Below are 12,981 nucleotides of genomic sequence, written 5' to 3' on the forward strand. Positions count from 1 at the left end.
GCCATGCTCAACACTATACAGCAGGGGCTGCATTTCCCCTCCTGATATGGGGAGCTTTGGGATTTGTGGCACTGGATCAGACACTGGCCCATCTGGTGTGGTCTCCTGCCTTGGGTACAGCCCCAGCCCCCCTCCCTTTAGTCATTCCGTTGTGCAGTTCTGTAGGTGGCAGTGGAGATTCCTACCTGACCCCTACAGGTGCTGAGTCACCCTGAATCCTGAGGCTCGGTCACTCTCTGTGCATGTAAATGTTCTGACTGGTCATTGACGTTCCCCGCTCTTGAAAAGAACCAGCCGGGTCAAGGCAAATCTATGGTACTAGCAAGTGAGGGGTGAGTTTCCCCTTGCTCAGCTCTGACAAGATGCATCAACCCTGTCCTGCAGCCCCCCTACTCTCCTAGTCTTGGGGGTCCCCTACCCGCAGCACCCCAGTCCTAGCCTGCAGCCCCTGGCTATTCCAGCCCTGAGCTCTCCCTGCCCCTGTAGATGGGCTGATGCTCTTTAATCCCAACCTGTGTGTACCATGACTGCGCATTTGGTAGCGAACAAGTCCTGTTTTGCCATGGTTCCATGTCTCCAGGAGAGACATTAGACCTGCACGTCACAAGGTTTGTGGCAAACTGCAGTCCAGAGAGGTGTTGGACTGCCCAGATGTCTGGGTACCTCTAAAGGGCTGGATGCCGCAGAGGTAGGTAGAGGCAGTGGCTCTGTGGCCGTGTCAGAGCTGTAGCTTCCTTGGCAGGAGCTGGACTCTAGAGCCTGCCTATTAATAGCCTTTGTTTGGTCTCCGGCACTCCTTTTGGCACCAGCTATTCTGTCCAAACAATGGAGAGGTGAGTGCCAAGTTGTGAAGCTGACAACAATGCATGGCCCTGCCGGGCTGGAGGAGAACAATGCTCCCCATTCACCAGGCTGCACCCAGAATATCGCTCCCGTTAGTACCAGCGGGTTATGTTTAGGACAGATTTCCTCTTGTTTTGAAATGCTCGTGGGGAGGCAGAGCCCCAGGGGAAGATCTAAGGGAAGGGGGGGATCCCCCATAGGCCACTGGGCTCTATCCACTATGCCACACTGCCTGCCACTAGACCATGCTCTTCAGCAGCCCATGTGAAACAAGCTGGTGGTTTCAGGCCAGTGAACATCCTAAAAAGCACCACTGACTGGCTTCTCTGCTGACAGATGTGATAGTGATGGGGACTGGCCATTTCCAGAGTGACCTGGGCACCTGCTGTGCTGGGCTCGCATGCATTTTAATACAGCCAAAGACAATACTGTATAGAGAGAGTCCAAGAATGTAGGTCACATGTGTAGCACTTACAGGGGCTGTAGGTTGGAAGGCAGTGACTGAGACAGACTAAGGAGTCTTGGTAGAAATCAGCTGGGTAGAAACACTCCGTGCGATTCCACGGCTGGGTTGATGCGATCCTGGCTGGATGAGTGTGGAGAAGTGAGGTGGTGTGACTTGTAAACAGCATTAGCGAGGCCAGTCCCGGAATACTGTGTCCACGCTTTGGAAAGGATGGTGATAGTTGGAAAGGGTCCAGGGGTCAAGGTCTGGAAAACCTGCCTCACCACCAGATTGAGGAAGCTCAAGCTATTTCACTGAACAAAGAAAAGGTTAAGAGGTGACTTGATCATGACCTGCAGGTACTTACAGGGGTGGGGTGGGAGATGTCAGATGATAAATGGCTCCTTAATCCAGCCAAAGCAGAACAGGGTCCGGGGCTAGAAGTTGATGCCAGACACATTCAGACTAAAAATAAGGTGCAGTTGTTTCACAGGAGGGTAACGAACTACCAGAACAGCCGGTCAAGGGTTGTGGGGGAGTCCCTGTCGCGGGGGGAGGTTTGCATGCCTTTCTACCAGACATGCTCCAGCTGAACCAGATGTTCTGGGCTGGATGCAGGAGTCATTGGGTGAGGTTCTCTGGCTTGGGCTATGCAGGGGGCTAGCCCAGATAAGGGTCCTTTCTGGCCTTGGATTCTGAGTGTCTGAGGCAGAACTCCCCTTCGCCCCTGGGCCGGTCCCTGCTTGGCAAGGCTGAAGCACGCTGACCAGGGAAGTTGGCACCGCTGCCTGGGCTGTTCTGCCTGATGTATTAACAGAGGTTTGCCTCCCATGGGCTGGTGTGTTGTGCCTTTCCCCAGCACTGGCTGCACGAGGGTGGGTGGCTGCATACGTGCTCTGCTCATGAGCCACGGGATTCCTCAACAGTTCAGCACAGCCAAACGGGGTTAGTGGAGAAGGGCTTCCCTGCCTGAGTCTCCACCCTCCACCGCAGCCTGCCCACGGAGCCAGCTCGGGAACTTCCCTGGGAAAGGAGCGGTGCTCCATGAGTAACTCTCCATGAGGCATCAGCTGTTGCTCTCTGCTCATCCGTCAGCACTCTCTGCCTGTCTGTATCTCTCCCATGGGCCTCTTTATCTCCTGGCACTTAGAACAATCCCACTAAATGCCCCGATTTCCTTTGGCTCTGCTGTTGGGTTTATGTGAAATTCCCTTCCGGCAGCTGCAGTGAGAAGCCAAGCAGCCCCATTAGCACCAGTGGCCCTGGCAGAGACCTGCTCCGTGGGAAGGCAAAGGGAGACCCACTACCAAGGCCTTTGCAGCAATGGGTCTGTCCTGGGGCTCTGCTGACAACCCCCCGGGTCCCTTTCCCAGGGTAGATTCTGCCCCGCTTATCCCTGGCTCTGCCCCCCCTTTGCAACACTTTTGAGAGAGAGGAAGGAGGGTCTTGTGGTTAATGCCTCACAACTCAGGAAAGCTGGGCTTGGTTTGCTGGGTCTAGCAGGCTCCCCGGGTGGGTGTCCTGGGCCGGATGGCCTGTGCTTGACCCCCACAGGTGGGGTTAGATGATCTACAGAGCTCTGCTCCCCACATGCTGACCTTGCTGGGAAAGTCTGAGAGTTCCAGCTCTGCTAATGGGGAGATTAACCCTACCTTTGTTAGGAGCTCGTCGGGCAGGGGCTGCCTTGCTGTGTCTGCAGCATCCGGCACAACAGGGCCCCACCTTGGTTGCAGCGCCAGGTGCTACCTCAATGCAGATAATAAGGAGGGGCTGGTATTTGTCTGTGGGGTTCCTGACCCCAGTGGGGTCCCGGCTCTGGGACAGTTCCTTCTTGTTCTGCTGGTTCCCTTGGTTTTCCACCTTTAGTCTTTCTTGTGACTGAGCAAGCCTGGCCGGTAGGGAGCACCCTGCAGCTGGGGTCTCCGAGCGCTGCTGCCCCTGTAAGCCCCAGGCAGGAGTGCTCTGACTGCACCAGCCCTGTGCTTAGCAGAGCCTGGTGCCGGATGAGACAGTCAGGCTGTAATAGGAGGAACTCGGTGTTGTAAGCAAGTCACCCAGAAGCTTGTTTGTCTTGAGAGCGTTTAAGGATGTTGGCTCTGTCAGCTGGAGTGAAATATGGGGGCTGCTGAGCCATAAACACTGGAGAGGGTGGCAGGAGGTCCTCAGGGGGCAGCTGGCTGCAGTGTGGGGTTTGCAGAAGGGCTGGGGAGGTGGAGACAGGGCTCCAGGTGTTCAGAGCATCTGGGGGAGTCGGGGAAAAGCCAGACTCCAGCTCCCCTGTTGCTGGGGGGAAGGGGCAGGTTGCATGGCTCTGAAATTGCCCGGGGTTCTTGTGTGCTGGGTGAGCCAGTGTCACTGGACAGCTGCAATAATCATCCGAACGCTTGCTGCTGGCCCTTGTCCCCCCAGGAGAGGAACCAGCCCCTCTACTAACAACACCTATGCTGTGCTGGGGCGCCAAGCCCCAGCTCTTCCCATCACTCCGTTGGCTGGAGCTGGCCCAGGTCCGTCACTACCCAGCAGTGACGCAAGTTAGAGCCCCAGGGCAGTCATCCAGGGCTGGGTGGGGGGTGGGGGGTGGGCGAGACAGGGCAGGGGTCGCACTTGCCTCAGCCCCACGGAGAGGAAAAGGAGGGAGTGGGTAGGAAGTGAGACAGCGAGGAAAGGGAGGGGTGCGGCTGCCTGGCCTTTCCCTGGGGGAGTGCTGTTTGGAGGGGGGGGGGGGGAAAGCCAGGCAGCAGAGACCTAGGGTCTGGAAGCAGCCGCTTTGCTCATGGGCAACTAAGGGCTGGTTTAATTTACATAGCATTGATTAGCAGGAGGATCTAATTAGACCATCCATTAGGATGCCATATTACAGAGCTAATGCGGACTCTCAGCAGATTGCTGGAATCCCCTGGCCAGCTGAGGGGAGACGTAATTACATCCAACAGCATTCGATTAAAAACCTCGTTGAAGAAAGGGCTGCTCTTCCAGACGGCAAATCGATGCCAATAACATCACGCTCCCAGCTGCTGAGCCCCCGGAGGCGCAGGGACGTGGCCCCCTTGGTCCAGTGGCTGCTCACATAGCCTGGCATGCAGAGGCACGGCTGGGCTTGTGGTGGTGGCCCTGAGGGACCTGTTCTGTAAGTCTCCTTGGTCCCCTTGGCCTCTGTTCCGGGATACAGCCGTGTGGCTGCTGTCACTAGCCTGGATGGGGGGCCTGGTGTGCAGCGGCTGCTGCGTGGGCTGCCTGGGGTCAGGCTCTGTAGCCAAGTAGGGTGCTGGCACAGCTGTAAAGAGGGGATCGATAGTACTTCCCTCCTACCAGGGCGTGGAGCTTTGAGACCCTAGGGACAGGGAGTGTTGGGCTGGGCAGTCCCCATCTCACTGGCCTGTGCCACCTGCTTCAAAGGTGCAAGGTACCCCCCCGTGATGTGGTAATCTTCCCCCAGGGGAGTTCCCTCCTGACCCCCAGTGAGAGGCTGGCTCGTGCCCTGAAGCAGGAGGGTTGAGATCCCTGGAGGAAGGCACGAGAGGGGGTCTACTATTGCTATTCTGTTGCTTGTGTGACTGAGATCAGCTGGGTCCTTGGCCTCAGGAAGCTGCTAACCTTGGCGGCACAGTCCGTTCAGCAGGAGTGGGGCACTGCACACTGGGCCCCTATTCCTCGGGCCTTCCTGGCAGCATGGGGGCATGCAGTCAGCACCTTTCACCCCTGAGCTCGGGCATTCACATGCTGGTAGGTGTACAGCCTGCAGTGGTGCCATGTGCGAGCACCTTTATCTTCACAGCCTTGTGCAGGAGGGAAGGGATGTCCCCATTTTACAGACTGGAAACTGAGTCACAGAACAGACTGACTGACCCAGGGCCTCTGCGGCAGAGCAAGGACTAGACCGCAGGCCAGCATCCTACCCACTGCACCAGCTTTGCACTAACCTTTGTGTCCTGTGCACCAGCAGTTCCGCCAATGGCCCCTGCTGGGTGGATGTATGTGATGGGAAGGGCCTCCAGGCTCTGTTCCCACACCTTGTCGTTCATACGCTGAGGCTTCAACTTGGGGGCCTTGGAGCTGTGTCTTTTTTCCTCCCAATTGCAACAGCAAAAACAAGCCAAGAAGTGGTGGTTTGATGTGTCCCTTCATGCTGATGGATTGTGTCATTACAGCCTCAGACTTCCTGCTGTAAAACACACGGCTGGGGGCCAGTAACTTGTGAGGCTGCATCCAGTGCTCACATATAAACAGTATTGACTGTTCCCCAGACACCGGGCCACGCTGTCGGCACCAGCTGCCTGAACTCCATTAGGAGTGAATCCGCAGCCGGGGGTGGCTGTGTGGGGTGGGGCAATGGCCAGTTTGAGGGCAAGGGGCACCTTTGGGGGGTGGGGTCAAGCTGGTGCAGTGAGATAGAGGGGCCGTCCACAATGGCCCGTCCCAGCTCTGAGCCCCCATCGCATCATCTGCAAAGAACCTCTGATTTGGCTGCCTCATTTCTCCTGGCTGCAGAGTCCCCGTCCTGCTCCTGGGCTGTCAGCCCAGCTCACCAGCTGCGCCCAGGCGGCCGCTTGTACCCCTCCTGCCACGGTGCCAGATGGCCTGGGTGCTGGGGTGCCGTGCACTCTTCCCAAAGGAACGTGGCGCTCTCGCAGCGCCGAGGGGCGCAGACGAGCCGAGCGCCTGTGGCTGCCAGCTCTCCGAGGAGCAGTATCTAGTGGTCACTGCAGGGAGCGTCAGTCTCAGGTTCTTGCCGTGGCCCGGAGGCAATGTCTAGTGGCTAGAATAGGGCACTGGGGATCAGGACTCCTGGGTTCTCTTCCCAGCTGTCCCTGACTTGCCATGTGGCTCTGGGTGAGTCACTCACCCCGTCTGTTCCTCAGTTTGCCCTGAGAAAAGGGGGCAGGATGAATTAGTGCTTGTGACGCACTTGGAGGGCCTGGGGCAGAAGGGGACACAGAGGCACAGGTATTGTTATTTAGTATGCTCAGCTGGGGCACCCTGTGCTCGGCCCCCGCTCTTCTCGGTTGGGTGGCCCATCACTGAGTGGGAGTGACCTCCAGATGGGGAGAAGGGGGGATTGCGGCGCCGGAGCGCTTGGCGGAGCTGTACAGTCCTGGCTGAGGCTGTGGGGAGGGGCCAGATAGCAGGTGTCTCTGGGAAGCTGCCTGCAGTGTGTGTGTGCGGGGGTGGGGGGGTAAGGTAGCGCACGTGCTGATGTTCCAGGCTCAGGAACAGGGATGGGGTGGGCAGATGCCTCCACCTCATGCCTTGCTCTGTGTGATCCATGTGCCCGCAGCTTCCCCTGTAACGATGGAGGCATTCTGCTTTCTCCAAGGCCCGTGCATTCCCGTCTGCCCTGGCCCATGGACCCAGTTCCCATATGTCTCGGTGGGGTGGGGATGGGGTGACCCCTTCCTGGCCCTCACTCCCCTAATGCTTTTTCCTTCCTTGTCCTACAGGAGTCCATGTTTTCTCTGGCCCTGAAATGCCTTATCAGCCTGTCCACCGTCATCCTGCTGGGCTTGATCATTGCCTACCACACGCGGGAAGTGCAGGTAGGTCCAGAGGGGAGAATCCTGGGGAGAACCAGGCACCTTTCCAGGCGTGTCTGCGTTTGTGGTCGTGATGAAGCCGTGTGTGTGTTGGGGGACATAATGCTGAATGTCCCCCTTGGAGTGGATTTGCGCCATCCGTGCTGGACGTGAGTGACAGGGATGCTGCAGAGATCACCCCCCTGAGCCTCGTTTGAGAGTGCAGCGCAGGCCCCTCCTGCAGCCGATCAGTGCCGAGACGGGAAGGGCAAGGGTCTCCGGAGGAACTAAGCCAGACAGGCTGGCTCGTTCCCAGAGGACACCTGCAGCCCGTCTGGGCGCTACACGAGCTGCACTAGCCCAGGGCCTCTGGAGCGGCAATGCCCTTCTCCAGCCTTCGCAGCCCAGCAGGAGCCCTGCTGCTGCTCTGTGGGAGGTAGAGGCCGTGGAAAGCAGCTCTCGGCCCTGGAATCCAAGAGCGGCATGATCCTTGAGCAGGAGCAGCAGGGTTCATGGTCCCAGTCTCCGCATGCAGCAGGGTTCATCCCGCCGTGCCTGGAGTGGGGGGTTCACCTCCCTGCCCACCCCAGCGTGATCACATCGCTGGCCTCGTTGAACTGACAGCCAGCTGCTGGCTCCCTGGTCGGCCCAGCCTGCAGGGAAGATGTCTGTGTGAAAAACTGAAGAAAGGTGATTGGAAAAGCAAACTTCCTGCACTGGCGCCAGGCCAGGCCGTGAGTCGGCTGGGCTGGGAGGGAGCTTTGCTAGTGGAGGGGCTGGGAAACCACCTTCTGCCCCAGCTGCTCTGGTTTAATGGTCCTTCCCACCAGGCTTCCCGGGAGAGTGATTGTTCTCTGCTGTTTGACACAGGGAGATACCAAGGCTGCTCTGGCTGGGAGCTGTCCAGCTGCAAGTGGCTGGGCCCGCCCTGCTCTCAGCCCTGCCTCCAGGCTGGCTGTGGTATCGCATGTGGTGCTGCAGGAAGGTGAGGGACCCCCATGCGTGCCAGGCCTCACTTCCAGCTGAGCAGGTCTCCTGCCTTGCAGGGGGCTCAGGCTAGCTCTGAATGGATTAACCATTCCCTCTGTCCTTTGAATAGCGTCTCGAGGGCAGAGAACTTGTCTGCGCAGTGCAGGCTGTGAGACGGGGAGCCAGCCCGGCCTTCAAAGCACCACATGGCCGTGAGGGAAGGGGCAGGGCTGGATCCTGTGCTGTACCCAGCAGGGGAGAGGGCAGCAAGAGGCTTCAATCCACCTTGGTGCCTTGCTGGCTGGGACTGACCTGCTGGCTGGTGTGTAAGTGAGAGCAGCCCTGGGGATGCAGGTGCCTAATGCCTGATCCAGTGGGAACCATGAGAGAAGAGCTCCCTTCCCCCCCATGCTGGAAGCCCGTGCCCCACCACAGCCAGGAGCTAGATTGGTGCCTGCTCCTTCCCTGGAGCAGCCCCGAAGACCAATGCTGAAACCTGCACCTGGGCTGCTGTGTTTTGAGATACGTTTGTTAGGGAGTTAGTACCTGCCTGCTCTAGGGCTGTGCTCTGCTGGGGAGACAAGGCAGCGTTGCTGTTCCAGTCAGCATGGATCCGAGGGGCTGGGAGGGATCGGAGCACTTCCTTCATGCTGCAGGGCACAGGCTGCTCCCGCCTGAGAGTAGCTTACCCTTTGCGCCTCAGCCTCACCGCAGGGATGCTGCCACATGCGCTATGTGAGGGTCTGAACAGACAGGCAATCCCCTCTCCCCCCATCAGCAGGGCCTGCTGGAGAAGGAGTAAGTGGGCACTGCAGACTTGCAGGGGCTCATTACAGTGCCTGGTGAAGGAAGATCTAGAGGGTGGGCTGAGCAAACCTAAGGGAGGAACAGCTATGCCTGGGGAGAAGTTCTGAGATGAGCTATGTTACATTGATGTGGATTTCTTTGTTGATGAAGCCATACCCAGGAAGGTCTGATCACACACTGCATTTGAGCATTGTCCAGGAGCCCGTGTGGGAAAGGCGCCTGCTCCCAGGGGATGGGGTTGGGCGCGGGAAGAGTTCATCAATCGCCTAGTGGCGTTTGTGCTGATCGGGACTCTGCCCAAAAGGGAGACATTCTCGGGGCCCTGTTTGCTAGCTGGGAAGGGCCTACTGTGGGGCTCCCTGCCTACCACAATGAGGCTCCCCTGCGAAAGGGGAGGAGCAACACACACACATTAGCCCAAGACAGTGAGGGACAGAGATTGGGAGCAAACCAACCCCCCCTTTCCACAGCCTCTGTCCCAGCAGGCTCCAATCCTCCGCCAGTCCCCTAAAGCCCAGCTTAGCCTTGACAAGCTGGCCTGTCTGAAGCAGCTGATCTTGGTATGGAAGAGAACTGCCTATTTCAACCCCAGTATTTGATGGAGTTCTGCTCCCTGGCTCGGACGCTGTTCCTCCCGCAGGCCGTGCTGCCTGTGGTTACCAGTGTTAACTTTACCCCCCTTCTCTAGTGTTGCCTCTTGTGCCATGGTTTCAGAACTCAGCAGCCACAAAGCCCACGCTGTGCATTGGTGATGGGGTTCTCTTGGGCTCCGGGGGTCATTTTTATGTTTCTTCACTGAAGACTTGGCCATGTTCAGCACACTCAGGTCATAGCCCAACCAGGACAGCTCCTGGGAGAGCAGAAAAGCCCCTTCTGCAGTAAGGAGGCACTTTATGGAAATGTTTGATGGGAGAGGATGGGAGCCAAATGGGAAAGCAAAGAGAGGGCCTGGGAATAGACCCAAGCCTGAGCCAAGAGCCTGCAGCTCGGCACCGACTCCTGTGGAACAAAACACTCCGTGTGCAGGTGAATTTCTGGTTCTTTGTATGAAGGGTCCATTCCTAAAGCATTAGCACAGGCTGGAAACTGGCTAATCAGGTCTTGTGCATAGTTATAAAATCCCACAGGCCCCCAGGCTGCTCAGAGCCCTCGGGAGCTCCTGCTACTGATGGGCTTGTCCCCGTTTCCAGCACTGCAGCTCGTGTCTGTAGCATCTCTTCGTCGCTGATTAGCCCTTTGTAAATGGAGCCTTCCCACAAAGTGGGACCAGGTTCGGGAACCTCGAGATTGCAGACTGGGTGGGACCCGAGGGCCATCCACACCAACGTCCAGCCTGTGACCCAGGCTGGGCCCAGGTGCTGCAGATCCCTGATTTTTATTTGTAGTGTTCTGTACCTTTGCCAGTGGCAGGAGCCCACGAGTGTCTGTAGAGGTGGTGCCAACTCAGGCCTCCTGCACTGGGAGCACCAGCAGCCCCTCCCTCCCTCATCTCTAGGGCTTAATTTCTCCCTCTCCCAGTGCTGTTGTTTAAGACTTTGCAGCCGGAAGCAATCTCTTCAGAGGGAGCCAAGTGGGTCGCTCTGGTGCAAATCCAGGGAGAAGAGCCAGCAGCACAGCTACCTGCGAGAGGGGCTGGCAGTCTGCAGTGCTCTGCGTGGGGAGAACCACGCCCCAGGGGCTCCAAAAGCAAATGGTCAGAAGGGCAATGGAACCACTGAAGAGCAGCTGAGGGTGTCACGGGCTGCTCGCAGCCTGAGCTAGCTGGCCGTCCTGGGGATGAGAGGGAGCCTGCATTCTCGCTAGGGACTCGCCCGCCTGGCAGAGAGGATGATAGTCCTCCAGTGTGTGCAGGGACAGACAAGCTCTCCCACAATTCAGCTCTGATTTTCCCAGTGCTCAAAGCCCCATGGGAGATGCCCCCAGAAGTCCTAGCGCCCCAGCTGGGGGAGCACAGCACCAGGGGCACATGGTAACTTGGTACAGCTTCACAGAGTGGCTGCTCACACCCAAACTGAGCTAACCTGGGTGCTCAGGCCAGGTGCTAATCACCTGGGCTAACCCTTCCTCCGGCTGCATGCCACAGGGAGCTGCGCTGTGGGGGACCATCGATGCTGCTCCATAGCCGAGGCCCGTGGCACTCAGAGGCGCTGCCCAGTCCCTAGGCCTCCAATGCAGCCTGTCAGATCCTTTACTTTTCTAACTGGCCCAGCTGGCAGTTGTGGTCCCCTCCCCCCATACCAGCTTTGCAATCACCCACTGCCAAGCACATGGAGAACTCGGTGACAAATGTTGCACCTGTCAGAAGTGTAAAAGCGGCTGCCCTGAGGGAACCGTTTTGTGTGTTCTTTGCTGCACAGGCAGCATGTGAAGAATGTTCGGTCACTTCTAGCTCAGGCTAGATAAGATGCTTGATTTCTCCTGGCATTCCCAGGAACCCACATCTTGTACGGTCATGAAAACGCCCCGGGTCCCCTCGGGCTCTGGGAGTAGAAGGCGTCTGGGCTATGCACAGATTGGCCTGTGACTCCACCAGAGGGACTGGCAAATGAGCAATTGCTGACCTTTCCTCTAGCTGAACATTTCAAAGCAAATATTTGGGAGCGCTCTGGCCTTTGCAGAAATAATCTCCCCTAAGGCTGCTTTGTCAATGCAAGCTTCACCCCTGGGCCCGCTTGTCCTCTCTGGTGAGAGGTTCACAAAGTCCCCCTCTTGAGCTGTGCACAGGGCTTCACAGGTCTGATCTACCTCTGATTGAAATCAAAGGCAAAATTCCCATTGATTACTGAATCAAGGCCTTGGATTCAAGAGCCTAATGTTTGGCACCCACGCGCCAACCCTTGGCCCTAGTATCTCCAGGTGGCATTTTCATATTTGCCCAGCAAAGACTCAGCAACTTTCAGCGGGGTTAGGCTACTGGTTGTAAACTCAAAGCAACCCAACGAGAGCAGCCCCAACAAAACCAATCCAAGTTCCTTCTGCAGCAATGCGTGCTTCGTATGGCACTCGGAGAGGAGAAGCAGGAAGCCAGAGACGGTGCTTGTCCTCCACAGCATGGAGTGGAGAAACTGTGAAGGGAAAAGAAACTCTGCTACTGAGGGGTCAGAACAACCTGTAGGAACAGAAGAGAGGGACCAGGGGAAAAGATCTTCCACGAAGAGCACCTGGAGGAAACCCAAGCCTGACCTAGCAGCTGACTCCCGTTAATAAAACGCTCTGCTAACATACTGACTTTCCTGCTCAATATCTGTGATTGCTGCAAGTCCGTCGCGACCAGCGCTTGGATACGTGGCTTGAAGGACAGGGGAGCGAGCCTGGGTCCCTGCGTGCAGCTGAGGTCCATGTTCCAAGCACTAGTAGCTCATGCATCAGAAGCACCAACTGGGACTGACGTCCTATCTCCTTGTGACTCTCTCCTGTGGGTGCTGGGTCCTTACAGGCCCAGGCAGCAGCGGAGACGCATGCAGTTGGGCTGGTTGGTCAGTTGTACTGATTGAGCTCTGAGTCTGTCTAGCTGAACAGAGAGTCGGTTCAGGGGTGACTTGATCCCAGTCTGAGGATCTATCTGGGAACAAATATTTAATCGGGCTCGTCCGTCTAGCAGAGGAAGGTCTAACCAGAGCCAATGGCTGGGAGTTGAAGCTAGACCAATTCAGATTGGAAATCCGGTGTAAATATTTAACTGAGGGGAATTAACCGTTGGAACAACTGACCCAGGGGTGTGCTGGGTTCTCCATCACTGTCAACTTTTAAATGGCGAGTGGCTGGTTTTCGAACACCTCTGCTCTAGGGATCACTTGGGGACGGGGCTCTGGGAAGTACTGGAGGTCAGATAAGATGATCACAATGGTCTCATCTGGCCTTGGAAACTCTGAATTTCCCCCGTCAGTGTCTTCCTGTCAGCCATAAACAAGAACATGTAAGCCTAAGTGACAAATGTTCCTGCCTGGAGTGTAAAATCTGCCACTACAAGGAAGCAATTTCTTTCCTTGCTGTGCAGCAAAATGCAAAAAACTCCTCTCTGACCAGCTCCCAGCCAGTCCTAGCCTCCAAGAGGAATAGAGTATCTGCCGTTTCCCAAATATACAGCAAATTTAGGCTGAATAAAGAGCCAGATGGAGTTAGGACGTGTTTTCTGAGCATTAACTTCTAGGTGTGAGAGCTGAATTGAGATGTCATGCTGGTCTCTAGCTGCCTGTACATTTTACTAATAACTGACTGGAATTGATTTAGTCCTATCCATCGAGGCTGAGTCTCCAAGCTGCGCAAATTCACATGAAAGTTAACCCATCCCCTAGGTGTTCTCGAAAAGCTCAGCCCCCTGCGTTTCCCAGTCCCTTTGCAATGGGCTGGCGCTCCAATAGCGATGCTGTCTTGTGAACCCTGGCAGGATGGCATGAGCCACTATGG

The 12,981-nt window shown here is 56.8% G+C and overlaps 1 protein-coding gene across 2 annotated transcripts in view; it reads left to right on the forward strand.

Annotated features, from left to right (window-relative positions):
* Positions 1-6,726: 6,726 nt before the first annotated feature.
* KCNN3 (potassium calcium-activated channel subfamily N member 3) overlaps positions 6,727-12,981 on the forward strand; it is a 54,069-nt gene continuing 47,814 nt past the window's right edge. The window contains exon 1 of one of the 2 annotated variants that reach the window (XM_065419829.1): positions 6,727-6,822. In XM_065419829.1, the coding sequence (XP_065275901.1) occupies positions 6,733-6,822 (90 nt within the window). In that variant the 5' untranslated portion in view covers positions 6,727-6,732. The remainder of the gene's footprint in view (positions 6,823-12,981) is intronic. The other variant, XM_065419830.1, reaches the window with a different exon arrangement.

The sequence above is a fragment of the Emys orbicularis genome, chromosome 20 (genome assembly GCF_028017835.1).
Source record: "Emys orbicularis isolate rEmyOrb1 chromosome 20, rEmyOrb1.hap1, whole genome shotgun sequence".
Classification (NCBI taxonomy): domain Eukaryota; kingdom Metazoa; phylum Chordata; order Testudines; family Emydidae; genus Emys; species Emys orbicularis.